This window comes from Eptesicus fuscus, chromosome 21 (assembly GCF_027574615.1).
Source record: "Eptesicus fuscus isolate TK198812 chromosome 21, DD_ASM_mEF_20220401, whole genome shotgun sequence".
Classification (NCBI taxonomy): domain Eukaryota; kingdom Metazoa; phylum Chordata; class Mammalia; order Chiroptera; family Vespertilionidae; genus Eptesicus; species Eptesicus fuscus.
The window spans coordinates 12,877,370-12,893,168 of NC_072493.1; the positions used below are offsets into that span (position 1 = coordinate 12,877,370).

Genomic DNA, 15,799 nt, shown 5'->3' on the forward strand with positions numbered 1-15,799 from the left:
CGCCAAGGGAAAAAGGCGGAACTAAGCCCAGGCCCAGAGCCTGCTGCAGCTCCAAGGCTGTGCCCCTTTCCCCACAACCTCTGGCCACAGTCATTGGCTAGAATGTCCCTCCCACTGGCCCCAGGGCCCCTCCCACCACCACTCCAGATAAGGCCAGCCCAAGACTGCTTCCCTGGGCAATAGGCATTAGGGCTGGAATGGGGCCGCCCGGTTCCCCATGGCAGTGGGTGCTGCTGCTGCTGGGGCTGCTATTCCCCCCTGCCGCCTCCTTCTGGCTCCTCAATGTGCTGTTCCCCCCGCAAACCACGCCCAAGGCTGAGCTCAGTAACCACACACGGCCCATCATCCTCGGTAAGCCCCCACCAGGCCCCTAATGCACCAGGCCAGACCTTGGGGAGCCCGGGCCTCAGCCCCAGGTAGTCAACCCTGCCAAGGCCCTTCTGCCCTTGCATTAGCCCTGATACCTGCCTCATGTTCGGAGGGACCAAAGGCTTGATCTGCAGAGAAGTCAACCCCTTCCCCCCACCACACTGTTCCTGTGTCTCTAAGTTGTCTACCCCAGTTGGGTGGAGTGGGGGGTGTGTGTGTGTGTCTGAGGGCTTGGCCAGGGCATTAGCTGTGGCCAGTTGTAGCCACTGGATCTTGGGCCAAGCCCCACCGCTCCTTCCTCAGCCCTCACCCCAGCAAGGACAAGATGCTCAGCTCAGGAGAGCAGGAAAGGCCCATCAAGGCCTGTCCCCTAGTCTCAGGCCCAGCCCCCACATCCCCATACCTGTTTGTTCTCACCTTGGACTTCGGCAGTAATGGAAAGCCAGGCGAGGTATTTGCTTTGTGAGGGCAGAGGTCAGTGGCCCTGGCCTCTGCCCTTTTCCTGCCTAAGGGGAGCCTGGCCTTTGCACTGCTGGGGGGGCAGGTGGAAGAATGATTACAAAGAGGACTGTGTCCTTGGTCCCTGGGAGCTGAGGGTGTGGGAAAGAAGGCTGGTCACTGCAGTGGTGGAGGGTGGGTGTTAAGCTGGGATGGGAATCACGGGGGAAATCCGAGGAATCCAGAGTGAAGGCTAGTGCCCGCAGTGCCTGGCTGCCTGGGGAATCAACTGGAAGCCAAACTGGATAAACCAGATGTGGTGAACTGGATGTGCTACCGCAAAACAGAGGACTTCTTCACCATCTGGCTGGATCTCACCATGTTCCTACCCCTTGGAGTAGACTGCTGGATCGATAACACCAGGTACGGGCCATCCTCTCCGCCCCAGCTCCCTCACCCTGCCTCTTGGTTGCTGGCTTGCTGACTCACCCATTGTCCGCAGGGTTGTCTACAACCGCAGCTCTGGGCGTGTGTCCAATGCCCCCGGTGTACAGATCCGTGTCCCTGGCTTTGGCAAGACCTACTCTGTTGAGTACCTGGACAAAAACAAGCTGGCAGGTGTGTGTACTGGGGAAAAGGGTGGGACTCCAGGCTGCGGTGGGCCGGTAGGAGCCATGGCCAGCGCCCTAATGCTGCTGCCTCCCCCACAGGTTACATGAACACCCTGGTGCAGAACCTGGTCAACAATGGCTACGTGCGGGATGAGACGGTGCGGGCTGCCCCCTATGACTGGCGGCTGGAGCCCAGTGAGTGTCTCTGCAGATGATGGGCTCGTGGCAGGGCAGGTGGCCCCTAACCCCCACTGCCCTGACCCAATTCACCCCCTCTCTCCACAGGCCACCAGGAGAAGTACCACCAGAAGCTCTCTGGGCTGGTGGAAGAGATGCATGCTACTTATGGAAAGCCTGTCTTCCTCATTGGGCACAGTCTGGGCTGCCTGCACCTGCTCTATTTCTTGCTGCGCCAACCCCAGTCTTGGAAGGATCGCTTCATTGATGGCTTCATCTCTCTTGGGGCTCCCTGGGGTGGCTCCATCAAGCCCTTGCTGGTCTTGGCCTCAGGTGAGATCACCTGCATCCTGTGGTAGGGTTGAGGGATGGAATAAAGCTGACCAGGGGCCTGTGCTCACAATGCCAGGTTGGGGGTGTTGTCTACCACCCATGGGGCATGGCCCTTGTCATTGGCCCCCCAAGAGTAGTGATCCTGGCCTGGACCATTAGAGTGGCTCCTGCCAGAATCTGTCTTAGTGATGATAAAGTGAAAGTTTAACAGAAAATGAACCCAAGCTATATGGCTCACTATCCCAGGTTTGTTCCTGTAGTCTCAGGTCCTACCCACCCAGCTTTCAGCTGCCTTTGCTTCCAGGAGCTCCTTTGCCCAGGGATATGGCCTACTGAAGACTGATTTGCCAAAGCCAGGGCCAGGCCCTAGGAGCCCCTCCTGCCCTTCCCTGAGGAGTCGCATAGCTACCACCTGTTGTACACCCACTGTCTGCTGGGCCTAGCCAAACTCGGTCTTTCTATAGAGGAAGGAAGGAAAACCCTCTTCAGACTACATTAGTTAGTGTCAAATACAGACATGGTCTCGTTTCATCCTTCCTGACCCCTGTGCAGCATAGACTACAGGGCCAACAGATACTTGACTGAGAGAACTGCTAGCATTATCCCCCATCTTTGGCATATACACAGCCATTCTTAGAAAAACACCCCATCCTCCTTTGAGGCCCCACAGCTCTGCCTCACAGCAGTATCCAGGCTTATTTAACTAGGGGCCCAGTGCACAAATTCATGCACCTTGAAAGGAACAGTGGGCTGTGAGGCTGTGGTAGGCACAGGGGTGGGTCTCAGCCCATCCTTAGCTGCTCCCGCCTCGGCCCCTGGTCCCCAGTCTGCCTCCAGCCCCGCTCCTGCCACTGTGGCCCCACTCGCACCCGCTGAGGCATTCGCCCCTCAGGAGCAGGGAGAGGTAGAGAAGCTCTTAGGGGCGATCGGGGCCGGCAGCAGGTGCGAGTGCCAGGCAGGACCACAGCACGTGGGAACAAAGAATTTTAAGTAACCACCAGAGGCTCGCCCCAATGACATCGACTGGTGCCCCGCCTTGGTCTGGTGCCCCCGCTCACCTGCTTCACCATCCCGCCACAACCGATGCCCACCATGTTCCATGCGTGCCCCTGGTAGTCGGTGCACATCATAGTGACCAGCTGTTCAGTCTATTTGCATATTTTATTATATAGGACTAGGGGCCCAGCGTGCGAAATTGTGCGAGACCCAGACCCGGTGCGCCGCGGGACCCAGAGTCAAGTCCCACCGGCGCTGCAGGACGTGGCATCAAGTCACCTCCTGGTGACCGGTCTTTGGTCGTTACGACCACTGGGTTTTTATTATATAGATAAGCACACGTTAAGTACCTACTGAATGCTGCAAGGCTTGCTCTAGTCTGGCTTGGAGTCAATGTTTGGATTAGGCTGGAACAAAAATGAGCATCCATCTGAGCTTGAGCTGGGCAGCAAGTTGTAGGCCAGGGGCAGCCAGGTCTGACTCTCTGCCTACCTTGCTCCATGTCTACAGGTGACAACCAGGGCATCCCGATCATGTCCAGCATCAGGCTGAAAGAGAAGCAGCGCATTACAACAACGTCCCCCTGGATGTTTCCCGCCCACCGGGTATGGCCTGAGGACCATGTGTTCATTTCCACACCCAGCTTCAACTACACGGGCCGTGATTTCCGGCGCTTCTTTGAAGACCTGAACTTTGAGGACGGCTGGTACATGTGGCTACAGTCACGTAACCTGCTGGCAGGACTCCCAGCACCTGGTGTAGAAGTATATTGTCTGTATGGCGTGGGTCTGCCCACGCCCCATACCTACATCTTTGACCACGGCTTCCCCTACACAGATCCCGTGGACATGCTCCATGAGGATGGCGATGACACTGTGGCCACACGCAGCAGTGAGCTCTGTGCCCAATGGAAGGGACTCCAGCCACAGCCTGTGCACCTGATGCCTCTGAACGGGACAGAGCACCTCAACATGGTCTTCAGCAATCAGACACTAGAGCACATCAATGCCATCCTGCTGGGTACCTACCGACATAGCACCTCTGTACCCACAGATGCCAGCCCAGGGCCCCTGCCCCCTCAATAAAGATCATCCTTTGCTGCCATAAGCCTTGATAGGTTTGTTGTGGGTTGACGGGGAGACTAGGGTTCACACACCAGGATTCATTATCAGCAGCTGCAGGCCTGGTGCCTTGTGGAGAATGGGGCAGGAGGAGCTTTGCTAAAACCTAGAATTGAACTAGCTGTCCTGAGATGTACAGCTTCCCACTCTCCTGCTTGAGCTCTTAAGGCAGCCCGTCTCTGTGCCTGCTTCTGCTCTGGGAATGGAGACAGGTCAGCTGCACACACAGCTGTGGGATGGGGGCACATGGAGTCAAGGCTTTAGGATGGGTAAGATCTGAGCTATCCCTCCCAGCTTTCAAAAGGGCGGAGAATGGGGGGATAAGGACACATGTAATAACTTAATAAATTTTAAAAAAAAAAGGGAGGCAGACAAGACCCCACCTCTAGACAGGAACTTTAGTGTACAGGTGGGTGACAGAAGTACAAGAGATTAGAATCTGGGGGAGTGACAGCCACTAATCAGATCATTTAGCCAATGAAGATTTAATTATTAATGGAGGCAAGTAGTCTGAGAAGAGTAACATGGGCCACTGTAAAGACTTGGGTTTGAGCCTAAGAGCAGTGTGCACTTCCTTTAACCAGGGAGAGTGTACCAGATTTCTTCTATGCAGGGTAGAGCTGCAGGGGAAGGTGGGCCAGAAAGTATGGGGAAGCCAGGGAGGCCAGTGTAGTAGCCAGGAAACAGGATGCCAGCTGAGACTAAGGCAGTAGTTAGGTGAAAGATGTGGATAGACAAAGGGTCATCTGGGAGATGAAATAGGCTTGGTCATGGTTAGAGCCCAGCCTGCCTCCAAGCCACCTGATGGACAACCACCAGGCCCCTGTTGAGAGAGGAAAGACAGCACCTGAGATAGGGAAGATGAAAGGACCAGCATGATTGAGCTTCCGTGTTGAGGTGTCCGGGTAGGAAACGAACAAAAGACAAGCAGAAGGCGAAGGAATAAAAGGCAGAAGTTGGGTAAAGGAGGGTAACTAAGGACAAAAGGCCATGCTTGATGCTGTGGGGAGGTCTGTAATAAGGCAGAGACCTGGCAAAAGGTCCAACAGCCTTAACGTTGTTGGGACTTGAAGTTATCAGAGGCAGAACTAGGAGCTCAGACTGGAAGGAGGAGGAGGAGCTGAACAATGGCCAGAAGGAAAGGATTTGTCCCTTTGTTCAGAGGACCTAGGAGCAACCTGGAGAGCCAGGCAAGGTACATCATCCTCTTCACAAACTGTTTGGGACCAGATGTGAAAGTGAAAGAGATGTCAAACAAGCCAGCGTCCTCTATGTTAAGGTGAAAGCGAAAGCAGGAAGCGTCAGACTTGGAGCCCTGCAGAGAATAGGCCTCTGCTTTTCTTGCCCCGTTGGTCCCGCTCCTTTAACCATCGACCACCCAGTCCCTGGACTGCCCTGGCCAGCCTACGATGCTGCAAACAGAGCTAGAACCCCGAGGGGGCTTCTCCTTCGACAACTGCCAGAGGTGAGGTGGGGGTGGCTGATCCGGAGCTGCCTGTACTCCCCATAAGGTCGTGTGAGCGTGGGAGCTCCGAGGGCCCCGTATTCCTGGTGGCGAAGGGCGGAGGGGTACAAGGGGTGGGAGCACGTGAGAGGTAAATAGCAAGTGGTGGGCGACTTGGATTCCCAGGCTTCCTCCGGGAGATGAGGGAACCCGGCACGGAGTTGGGGGGTATGAAGGGGGTCCCAGAAAAACCGAAACATGGGCTACTCTCTTCCATTTCCAGAAACGCAGCCTTGGAACGCGCCCTCCCGGAACTCCGGGTCCCTCATGCCCGCAAGACCGGGACCACCATCGCGGGCCTTGTGTTCCAAGTGAGCACGGGGCTGGGACTGGGAGGCTGAGAGGCGGGGGGCGGGCGGGGATGCGGCCGGCACTGAGCCAACAGCCTCCTTTCCCCTCCCCAGGACGGGGTCATCCTGGGCGCGGATACGCGGGCCACTAACGATTCGGTCGTGGCGGACAAGAACTGCGAGAAGATCCACTTCATCGCGCCCAAAATCTAGTGAGAATCCCCAGCCCCGTTCTACCACACAAGAACCGACCCCTGGCTCCCATCCCCGGTCCCCGCACATCCTAGCCCCGCCCACATCGACCCTCCCTTCGCCCTCAGCTGCTGTGGGGCTGGAGTAGCCGCGGACGCCGAGATGACCACGCGGATGGCGGCGTCCAACATGGAGCTACACGCGCTGTCCACGGGCCGCGAGCCCCGCGTGGCCACGGTTACCCGCGTTCTGCGCCAGACGCTTTTCCGGTGCTGGGGAGGGGCCGCTGCGGGATGAGCGTGGGGAGGGGGCGGTGCGGAGAGGGGGCGGGGCTGCGAGGTCACGGGATACCGGAAGAGGCCGGCGTGAGGAGCTGGGCAAGGGAAGGAGCGCTGTCAACCAGAGCCGCCCGATCGCCGGAAGGGGCGGGGCTCGGGTCCCGGAGTGGCGGGGTAGTGGGTGGGGCCTGGGTCCCCGTGCTTGCGAATAACCACGCCCACTCCACGCTAAGGTACCAGGGCCACGTCGGTGCTTCGCTGGTCGTGGGCGGCGTAGACGTGACAGGACCGCAGCTCTACAGCGTGCACCCCCACGGCTCCTACAGCCGTCTGCCTTTCACGGCCCTGGGTGAGCGGCTCTGCCGGGCCCCCACGAACCCCGCCCCTGGTGCCGAGGCTTCACGGTTACCCTGCGATGGGCGGCCGGCTTACCTTAGATGCCCCTTCTGCCTCCAGGCTCCGGCCAGGACGCGGCCCTGGCGGTGCTGGAGGACCGGTTCCAGCCGAACATGACGGTGAGCGACACCTGACCCCCACTACGTGGTCATTGGTGGGAAGTACAGCCGGGAGCTGGGGGAGCGCAGAGGGACCCTGGCCTGGTCTAGAGGTCAGGGTCAGGGAAGGCTTCTCAGAGGAGGCGACGACTGAAAGGAGACTGAGGGGACCAGTGGAGTGAGGGTAGAGGAGTGCTATTTTCCAGCAGACCACCGTCAGTGGCCAAGTTTTAGACTGCCCGGAGAAGTCAAAGCGCAGAGAGGACTGGAGCCGAGGGAGGAAATGGCAGGTGGGGTCTGGAGTCTGGGTTTTGATTGGGGTGGGATGGAAGTGGATGAGGTAAGACCCAGAAAGAGAAAGATCCGGTGGATTGGGGTCCAAGACCACGTTGGTTGGGTGGATAGGCCACTGGAATCAGAGCCAGGAAAGTGACTCAGAGAAGTTTGTGAAGATGGGGACAGTGGGCAGTGGGGGGGTCTCTCTGGAGAGAGGGAAGCAGACCAGGGGAGGGGAGTTTGGAGTGGAGATGGGGTACAGGGGGAGAGAGGAGTTTGGGTGTGAGTAAATAAGCAGTCTGGGCTTCAAGATTAACAAAGCCCCCAGGCTGTAGCCTGAGGGTGATACCAGAAGAGTCCATCAGACCTCACACACACATCGCCACAGCTGGAGGCCGCGCAGGGGCTGCTGGTGGAAGCCATCACTGCGGGAATCCTGGGTGACCTGGGCTCCGGGGGCAGCGTTGATGCATGTGTGATCACGGAGACCGGCGCCAAGATGCTGCGAACACTGAGCTCACCCACAAAGCCCATAGAGAGGTGGGGGCAAGGGAGATGTGGGACCACAGGGGAGGATGGGCTGTAGCAGGGAAGGTTGGGGGCTGCAAGAGGACAGGCCACACGATGGGCCCATATTGAGAGGCCATTTTTTCTCCATCCCAGGTCCACCCAGTACCTCTTTGCCCCTGGGACCACACCTGTCCTGTCCGAGACAGTGAAGCCACTACCCCTGCAGCTGGTGGAGGAAACCGTGCAGACCATGGAAGTGGAGTGAAGTAAGCTGAAGCTTAGAGCTTGGAACAACAGAGAATAAACGCAGAAAATACAGACACCTGAACAGATGGCTATGTTGTTCTTGGGCAGAGGGTACTAGCAGCTAGCAGGGCTCTGTGGCTAAGGTATCCCTGCCGGGGCCACTCCCTCCTACGGCTCCAGGGTCTGGTCACTGGACCTTAGCTCTGGCAAGCATTGAAGACTCAAGGTGGAGCCCTAGCTGGTTTGGCTCAGTGGATAGAGTGTCAGCCTGTGGACGGAAGGGTCCTGGGTTCAAGTCTGGTCAAGGGCACATACCTGGTCTCAATCCCCAGTAGGGGGTGTGCAGGAGGCAGCCAATCAGTGATTCTCTGTCATCATTGATATTTCTCTCTCTCTCCCTCTCCCTTCCTCTCTGGGAAAAAAACCCCAAAACACTCAAGGTGGAAAGCCCCACCCTGACTCCACACCATAGAAGTCCGCCTACCACTCCTACACCTTGCTCTTATCCTGTAGTCCATTGGGGACTGTTGTAAAACCCAAAAGTCCCCAAGTACTGCCCCCACTTAGAACCTTTGCCTGGCTCATTGGTAGCCCAGGACAAAGCCTACATCTCTCAGTCAAGCCCCCTTCCCCACCAGATGCCACTGAGGGCTAAAGTGCTGATAGAGGTCCTATTCAGTTTGGCTCAGTGGATAGAGCATTGGCCTGTGGACTGAGGGGTTGTGGGCTCGATCCCCAGTAGGGGGCATGCAGGAGGTGGCCAATCAATAAGTCTCTCCCTCTCCCTCTCTCCCTCTCCCTTCCTCTCTGAAATCATTTATATATATATATAAATAAAAAGTAAAGTGCTGATAGAGGAGCTGCTCCCTGATTCCAAGGGCAAGTTCTCACAGAGCACTCGTCATCCCGTTACACCTTTAGTTGTGAAACCCCTCCAATAACCAGGCACATCTGAGGTGCTACCATGAAGCTGGGTTGTAAGTAGGGGGATTGACTCCCAAGTTTTCTGGGCTGACAGGGGTTACAGTGCTCTTGTGGGGACATGTGACAAACACATTTATCCAACAAGTCTTCGCAGAGCACCCACTGTGTTAGGCCCAGGTGCTGAGTGCTGGTAGCAGCATCCTGCCCCCAGCATAGCTGAGCTCCATTGGAGCTTTGCAACTGCCCTACCTCTGGGGAGGGTCTACTCTAGGCTGGACATCTATGGACCCCGGATTGTGCTTTCCCCCCTCCAACATTTTATTATGAATATTTTAAAACATAAAGTATTGTACACTAACAACTATATACCCACCACAGACTTTACAATTAATATTTTGTTATGTCTGCTTTACCATGTATCTATTCATCCATCCCCATGTTTAACCATTAACTCACTTTTTAAACTATACTCTTGAATTAGTCGAAACCCTCACACCCCCTAGGAGACCAGCCAACTTACCCACTGCAGCTTTGCACATAGGGGCCTCTCCTCTCTCTTGGTTCAAGCTGGACGACAAACAGGCTGTAGACACCAGGGCTTGCCCACATGATCCCCAAGGCATGGAGGTTGTCAGAGATTCAACGACTGTTACCCTTCTACCAGCATCCTCTGTACAGGGTTGGGCAGTCACCAAGGGTGCACACCTTGCCCTCCTTTGCTCCAGTCCCTTCCCAGGCATCATCTCACCATTAAGAGTGTGGTCTTCAGCCCTAGCAATTTGGTGCAGAGGATAGAGCACTGGCCTGCAGACTGAAGGGTCCTGAGTTAGATTCCAGTCAAGGGCATGTACCTCTGTTGCAGGCTCCCGGCCCTGGTCAGGGGCGTCCAGGAGGCAACCAATTGATGTGTCTCTCACATCGGTGTTTCTGTCTCTCCCTCTCCATTCCACTCTCTCAAAAAATCATGGAAGCCCTAACTGGTTTGGCTCAGTGGATAGAGTGTCGGCCTGCAGACTGAAAGGTCCCAGGTTCAATCCCAGTCAAGGGCATGTACCTTGGTTGCGGGCACAACCCCAGTAGGAGGTGTGCAGGAGGCAGCTGATTGATGTTGCTAACTCTCTATCCCTCTCCCTTTCTCCTGTAAAAAATAAAAAATTAAAAAAAAAATCATGGAAAAAACATCCAAGGGTGAAGATTTTTTAAAAAAAAGTGTGGTCTTCAGAGCCAGACAGATGAAGGTTTGGGTCCAACCACACCATGTGCTGGTGGGAGAGTCACCAGCTGTGTAAGCAAACTGTGATTCCTGTTCTAAAATGAGGAATGATTCACAACATGCTAGAACCCCTGTCTGGCCACGTGACCCTGGCTCTCTGCTGGTACAGCTGGACATTCCCTCCACCCGTCAGGAACACTCCTGGGTGCTGAGCAGGCTTCTCTGAGTCAGGTGCCCGTGATAAGCCTGGGAAACTTCCCTGATCCAGGCCACCAGGTGGTCACCATAGACCTAATTTAACCATAAGTCCTTAGGACCCAGTGCTCAGCACTTGGGATGTGAAGTGGTTCAGATAGTCAATCAGAGGCCAGGTTTTAGGGGATTGAGGGGGTATGAAACCCACATCTGGGCTCCTTCTGATAAGTCCAGGCTTGGATTGAGGACCTTGGCCCAGAGAGACCTTGTTCCAGAATAGAGCGTGGGACAGGGCTGTGCCCCATACAGCTGGCCTGGCCTCATGCCTGGAACTTCAGCCCAAGGACAAGGAGATCCATAAAGCCAGGCCCATCTCAGCCTCAACGCCTGCCACAATGCTGCTGCTCAGTCTGACCCTTACTCTGACCCTGCTCGGCTCCTCATGGGGTGAGTAGGCCTGGACCAGCCCCGGGTCCCAGCACCAGCTCAGGCTTCCTGCCCAGGGGGCCAGGCTGGCTGGAAGGAAAGCAGGTGGACAGAGTGGGTAAAGGAAAAAGGCTGTACCAAGACCATGAGGAAGCAAGAGGTGGACAGGAGTTCAGTCCAGGCCCAGGAGCTAGAGAAGGGTTAGGAAGCTGAGAAGTGAAGTTTGGATTGTAGTTTAGGAAGAGCCTTCTAGAAGGCTGCATGGAGCATGGAGTGGGTAGAGAGGCCAGGATATTATCCTAGGGGTCAGGAAGACAAGTGGCCTGGGCTGGAGGGTGGGGATGGAATTGGGAAACGGTGGGGAGTAGGTTGGAGAAATGGAGAGTGGACAGCACTTGGGGACTGGTTGGGTGGGAATGACTGAAAATGTGCAGGGGCCCAGAAGGAGCTCAGGGTGAAAAGGGATAGTGATGAGCCCTCTGGATTTGGACCCCTCTGGGGTGCAAAGGTGAGGGTATCTGGAAGGAGGATGGGCGAGAGGTGGGCTGGGTTGTGGGAAGCAGGTCCTCACCAACCCAATCGCCAGGCTGTGGCATTCCTGCCATCAGACCGGCACTGAGCTTCAACCAGAGAATTGTCAACGGGGAGAATGCAGTGCCAGGCTCCTGGCCCTGGCAGGTGTCCCTGCAGGTACATGCACCCTGGGGGTGGGACAGGATCCCAGGGGCTTCATGCCTAGGCAAAATCTGAGTTCCGCTTCCACTTCTGATCCCGGACCCCAGGACAAGAACGGCTTCCACTTCTGCGGTGGTTCCCTCATCAGCCCGTCCTGGGTAGTCACTGCTGCCCACTGCAATGTCATGTGAGTGCTTCCACTCCACACCCCCCACCCCAGCCCACCTCTCCCCACTTCCTTCCTCTAGATGCCCCTCTCTTATTGCTCTGCCCTTCCTGTAGCTGCCTAACCCCACTCTCACTGCAGCCCTGGCCGTCATGTTGTCGTCCTGGGCGAGTACGACCGATCATCCAACTCTGAGCCTTTGCAAGTTATGTCCATCTCGCGGGTGAGTCCCTGGGTTGCAGACCTGGGAAGGAAGGGTGAGCAGTACAGGTGGGCTCTGGGGATGAAGAATTCAGGGCCTGCCCTGGCCTAGCCCCCTCAGCACCCATCAACTCTGGGGGCCTGTGCTCACCCCATCCTACATGGCCCTTCCTGGCTCCACAGGCCATCACACATCCATATTGGAACCCCACCACCTTCAACAATGACCTGACACTACTGAAGCTTGCCTCCCCAGCCAAGTACACAGCACGCATCTCACCAGTTTGCCTGGCTTCCCCAAATGAGGTGTTGCCTACAGGCATCACGTGTGTTACCACTGGCTGGGGCCGCCTCAGTGGCACAGGTAGGAACTTGGGCCAAAGATCTGGGTGGGAGAGCTGGAGTGGGGACAAGTCACTTAGGGCCTAACCACCCCCTCCTGGCACACAGGCAATGTGACCCCAGCACGCCTGCAGCAGGTGGCCTTGCCCCTGGTCACTGTGAGACAGTGCCAGCAGTATTGGGGCTCCCGTATCACCGACTCCATGATCTGTGCAGGTGGCTCAGGGGCCTCCTCGTGTCAGGTGAGCACTAGCACTGTTCTGTCCTCTGCACTGTCCTTTGCCCCCCTCCTCCCCGTCTCCTATGCTGACTTCTCCCCTCTCCTTCCCTCAGGGTGACTCCGGAGGCCCTCTTGTCTGCCAGAAGGGGAACACATGGGTGCTTACAGGCATTGTCTCCTGGGGCACCAGCAATTGCAATGTGCGCGCACCTGCCATGTATACGCGGGTGAGCAAGTTCAGCACCTGGATCAACCAGGTCACAGCCCAAAACTGAGCCTACCCACAGGCTACTTCCCTCTTAATCCAATAAAGACCCCAGACTTTGTGCTCTTGTGTTATCTCGTCTGTCCTCCTGGCTACGGGGGGAGGGGTCTATCCCCACGTGGACTTTATCTTCCGGCATGACAAATCTTGAGAGATCAAGATCTTTCCAGACTGGGCCTCCCCCCCCCCCTCCTCCTGGGTGACCCCTTGGTCCACAGCAAGGAGCCTGGGCTGTCGGAATGGGCAGCCTTCCCTGAGAAGGGCAGCCTGTTTATTGAGTACAGAGGATACATTTACAAATTGAGTACAAAATAAATAACTGCACATTCTCCACCCACAGTCCATGGCATGAAGGCCCCAATGGGCTTGTCAAAGGCCCGTCTCCAAACTCCTTCTGTCCTACCTTCAGGACCAGGCCTATCCTGGGCAAAAGAGGAAATAATTCCCCAGGGCTTCAGGCCCCCAGAGGCACTTGGGAAAGTCAGGGGAGTTCTGAGGCCATGGGGCTTGGGCTCTCCACTGCCTTGAACCAGGGGCACTGGGGGCAGAAGGAGGGGGTATATAAGGCACAATCGACTTGGCCCAGAGTGATTTCTTTGGCGTGGTATTCCACTGGAGGTGGCACATGCGGAGAGGAGGGCCTGGCCCAAGGCTACCACTGGGAGGAACTGAGTGAGGGCCAAACCCTCCCTGTTGGCAGGGGCCCTGCAGTCTAGCTAAGGCTAAAGCTGGGCCCTACCCACTGAAAGCAGCTGTGCATGGACGGGGCTTGGTTCCAGCCCAGTTTGTGGTGGGGGAAGGCACAATGACTGACACGGGAGTGGTCTGGCTCAGGCGTCTAGGAAAGCAGCCACCTAATTCCACTCACCTCCTGCAGGGGCTCCCTCCAACCTGAGATTCAGTGGGGCTCAGACTGGAAAGGTAATGCTGTGAAAGGAAGCGGGGACAGGCTGCACTGGGCAAGGCCAGCTGTGAGAAGGCCAGTGCCCCAGGCGCTCAGGGTTCAGAGGCAGATCACACAGTTTGGCTAAGTTCCAGGGGAAGCTGCGCAGAAGCTCAGCAGAGGGGGAGTGTAGAGCAGCCCAGAGACCCTCCCTCAAAGCAACAACACCTTCCTCTTGAAGGCTGAAGGGTGAGCATGGTGGTCATTCCTAGGCTGCCTATACTCATGCCAGACACTAGATGGCGCCTTCATGCAGCTGCAGAGGAAGGAATAGCAGAGCCTAAAGGGAAAGGGCAATGGGAAGAACCAAGGGTAGAACCAGGGTGGCACTGGAGCCCTGATGGGACTCTCCCTGGGAAGCCCCTGCCCTCTGCCTTGGCCCAGGTGCCTCCATCCCCCAGATAGCAGCAGTGGGGCTCCCTTTAATGTCCCACAGTTGGGAAGGAGGCACCTGGAAAATAGACTAGGTATCCAAGGGGGAGAGGGAGATAATGGTAAGCTCTGCAAAGGAGGCACAGTCAGAGGTTGAGCCTGCTACCAACAGGGCCACACAATCCAGAAGGACCAAGATCCATGCTATGGCCCTACCACCAGAGATCCTGGCAAGTCCTAGAGCCAGGAGTGGTCCTTGGAGTCTCCATGAAGGCAGACAGACCTTGGCTGGGAGGTGGGGCGCTGTTTAGACTTAGCCAGGGACTGAATGTCCAGCCAAGGCACAGGCTTTGTGCCTACCTGGACCGCTCACTGGGGTATAATCATGAAGATCAGAATGCCATGGAATGTGGGGGGCCGGGCAGGAAGGTATGGTAGAGGAAAGGGGGTTCCAGAAATAACTGTCCCAACGACACCATCTACCTGGCACTGCATGCCCTTTTGGTCTGAGGAAGAGCCAAGGGTTAAAGATGAAGAAGACTGAAGGCCAGGTCCTACCCTTTCCCCAACTTGTACCATAGCAATTACCCACCAAAAGGAACATCAGTGCCAGGCCAGGCTCCAAGTTCAGGGGGCTCCCAGCTCCATTCTGTCACACTAGGCCCAGGTGATGATGGGGACTGCTGAAGGCACAGAGAAGGGGCTGGGCCATTCACCTACCACTGGCCATACAGGCCTAACACCAGAGAGGGCACTGGGCCCAGATGGCACAGCAGTGTGTGACAGGCTGGGACCATGCCATGTCTCTACCACTGGCAGGCAGCTCAGCCATTGTACTGCTGCTGGTAGCGCAGGTTGAGCTCCCGCAACTCCCGCTCTCGCACACGGCGTGACTTGTTGGAGCGTGTAGAGCGGCTAGAACGTGTAGACTGGGCAGATTTGGTGCTCTGGCAGCGTGAAGAGGCGCGTTTGAGGAGGTTCTGGGAGATGGAGCGGTGCAGATTCTTCATGGACGAAGAGGCTGCCATGCTCACCACCCACGGGTGCCTCAGGGCCTGCAGTGCAGTCATACGGGCGCCAGGGTCCACTGTCAGCAGGCGGTCAATGAAGTCTTTGGCCAGGTTGGATACACTGGGCCAGGGCTAGAGGCCAAAGACAAGCATTAGAGCGAGAGCATTCAACACTGCCTTCCCCATCCCAACAATGCCACCACCACAGCATTCAGACCTGTCCAGTGTATGCACTCTTCCCTCACTGCCTGGTTCCTCCCATGTAGAACATTCTGGGCCTCCCTTCCAAGGAGAAGGATCTGCCCCCCTCCCCAAGGAGCAAACTTCTAAGGTTCCCTGGACTCAAAGCCTGGCTCAGGGAGGTGGCCCCTGTCAAGAGCCCCCACACTCTAGACCAGAACTACTATAACTCAGGGGAATTTAAAGAGAAAGACCTAAACCTTCCTCCATATCCTTAGCCAGACGCCTTAATTTTTTTTCCCAAGAGAACAAGTCCACTTTTATTTATTTCGTTTTCAATACGTTTAAATCCTTGAGGCGTACAGCATTACATGGATTCTGTGTTCAATGCCCTTAACAGGTAGGGTGCTTTGATATCTGGCATGAACCATGCCACGGTTTCCATGAGCATGAGTTATCTTTCCCCAGAACACGCTGGTTTTGTTCTGTTTGCCACCAGGAGTCACTGTGTTGTTCTTTCTTGTACACATAGCACATCTCTTGCCTAGAGAGAATTCAGTTTAATCTAGAGTATAAACACCTTTAATTTTAAGAAGAGCTATGTGTCCCCTCTTGTTCTGAAGACCCCACTGACAGCCAGCAAAAATGACCTTGGACCACAGCCTTTCAGACATATTTGTAATTTTAGAAGTCCTGTTCCCAGCAGGCCTTGACAGGCTCCAAAAGCCACACTTGAGCTCTAATCCCTGGATGTCCAGGCCACTTAGAGGTGAACTTCCTAGCCCTTAAAGAGAGGGTCCACCCTCCCTTCAACTGACGAAGTGGTGGTGGG

The 15,799-nt window shown here is 56.1% G+C and overlaps 4 protein-coding genes across 6 annotated transcripts in view; 3 read left to right on the forward strand and 1 right to left on the reverse strand.

Annotated features, from left to right (window-relative positions):
- Positions 1-11: 11 nt before the first annotated feature.
- On the forward strand, positions 12-4,037 carry LCAT (lecithin-cholesterol acyltransferase). The gene is made up of 6 exons (XM_008139930.3): positions 12-351; positions 1,074-1,230; positions 1,310-1,425; positions 1,518-1,613; positions 1,704-1,928; positions 3,435-4,037. The coding sequence occupies exons 1-6, from the start codon at positions 198-200 to the stop codon at positions 4,007-4,009; spliced, it is 1,323 nt and encodes a 440-aa protein (XP_008138152.1). The 5' UTR covers positions 12-197; the 3' UTR covers positions 4,010-4,037.
- PSKH1 (protein serine kinase H1) overlaps positions 3,418-15,799 on the reverse strand; it is a 30,893-nt gene continuing 18,511 nt past the window's right edge. Inside the window, exons 3-4 of one of the 2 annotated variants that reach the window (XR_008554973.1) lie at positions 14,370-14,919; positions 3,418-3,472 (exon numbers count right to left, since the gene is read on the reverse strand). Coding sequence is in view for 1 of the 2 variants with exons in the window: in XM_008139926.3 (XP_008138148.1) it covers positions 14,602-14,919 (318 nt within the window). In the remaining variant the exon portion in view is untranslated. Of the gene's footprint in view, positions 3,473-12,694; positions 14,920-15,799 lie in introns of those variants that run through there. The other variant, XM_008139926.3, reaches the window with a different exon arrangement.
- PSMB10 (proteasome 20S subunit beta 10) lies at positions 5,320-7,917 on the forward strand. Of its 2 annotated transcripts, XM_008139929.3 has the most exons (8): positions 5,323-5,510; positions 5,773-5,860; positions 5,954-6,051; positions 6,160-6,300; positions 6,543-6,658; positions 6,766-6,824; positions 7,468-7,619; positions 7,743-7,917. In XM_008139929.3, the coding sequence occupies exons 1-8, from the start codon at positions 5,455-5,457 to the stop codon at positions 7,852-7,854; spliced, it is 822 nt and encodes a 273-aa protein (XP_008138151.1). In that variant the 5' UTR covers positions 5,323-5,454; the 3' UTR covers positions 7,855-7,917. The 2 variants fall into 2 exon arrangements, with proteins under 2 accessions (XP_027998981.2, XP_008138151.1); XM_028143180.2 differs by lacking the exon at positions 7,468-7,619 and having other exon boundaries at positions 5,320-5,510.
- On the forward strand, positions 10,439-12,511 carry CTRL (chymotrypsin like). The gene is made up of 7 exons (XM_008139928.3): positions 10,439-10,614; positions 11,180-11,283; positions 11,376-11,455; positions 11,576-11,657; positions 11,819-11,999; positions 12,086-12,219; positions 12,311-12,511. Exons 1-7 carry the CDS (start codon positions 10,563-10,565, stop codon positions 12,470-12,472), a joined length of 795 nt encoding a protein of 264 aa, XP_008138150.1. The 5' UTR covers positions 10,439-10,562; the 3' UTR covers positions 12,473-12,511.

Bases quoted from the DNA above. Each gene is read 5' to 3' on its own strand.
- LCAT (XM_008139930.3), top strand. From the start codon at position 198: ATGGGGCCGCCCGGTTCCCCATGGCAGTGGGTGCTGCTGCTGCTGGGG. The intron at 1,614-1,703 runs GTGAGTGTCTCT...CTCTCTCCACAG, and splicing joins TGACTGGCGGCTGGAGCCCA to GCCACCAGGAGAAGTACCAC. The intron at 1,929-3,434 runs GTGAGATCACCT...CCATGTCTACAG, and splicing joins CTTGCTGGTCTTGGCCTCAG to GTGACAACCAGGGCATCCCG.
- PSMB10 (XM_008139929.3), top strand. From the start codon at position 5,455: ATGCTGCAAACAGAGCTAGAACCCCGAGGGGGCTTCTCCTTCGACAAC. The intron at 6,659-6,765 runs GTGAGCGGCTCT...TTCTGCCTCCAG, and splicing joins TCTGCCTTTCACGGCCCTGG to GCTCCGGCCAGGACGCGGCC. The intron at 6,825-7,467 runs GTGAGCGACACC...ACATCGCCACAG, and splicing joins GGTTCCAGCCGAACATGACG to CTGGAGGCCGCGCAGGGGCT.
- CTRL (XM_008139928.3), top strand. From the start codon at position 10,563: ATGCTGCTGCTCAGTCTGACCCTTACTCTGACCCTGCTCGGCTCCTCA. The intron at 11,284-11,375 runs GTACATGCACCC...CCCGGACCCCAG, and splicing joins CCTGGCAGGTGTCCCTGCAG to GACAAGAACGGCTTCCACTT. The intron at 12,000-12,085 runs GTAGGAACTTGG...CCTGGCACACAG, and splicing joins GGGCCGCCTCAGTGGCACAG to GCAATGTGACCCCAGCACGC.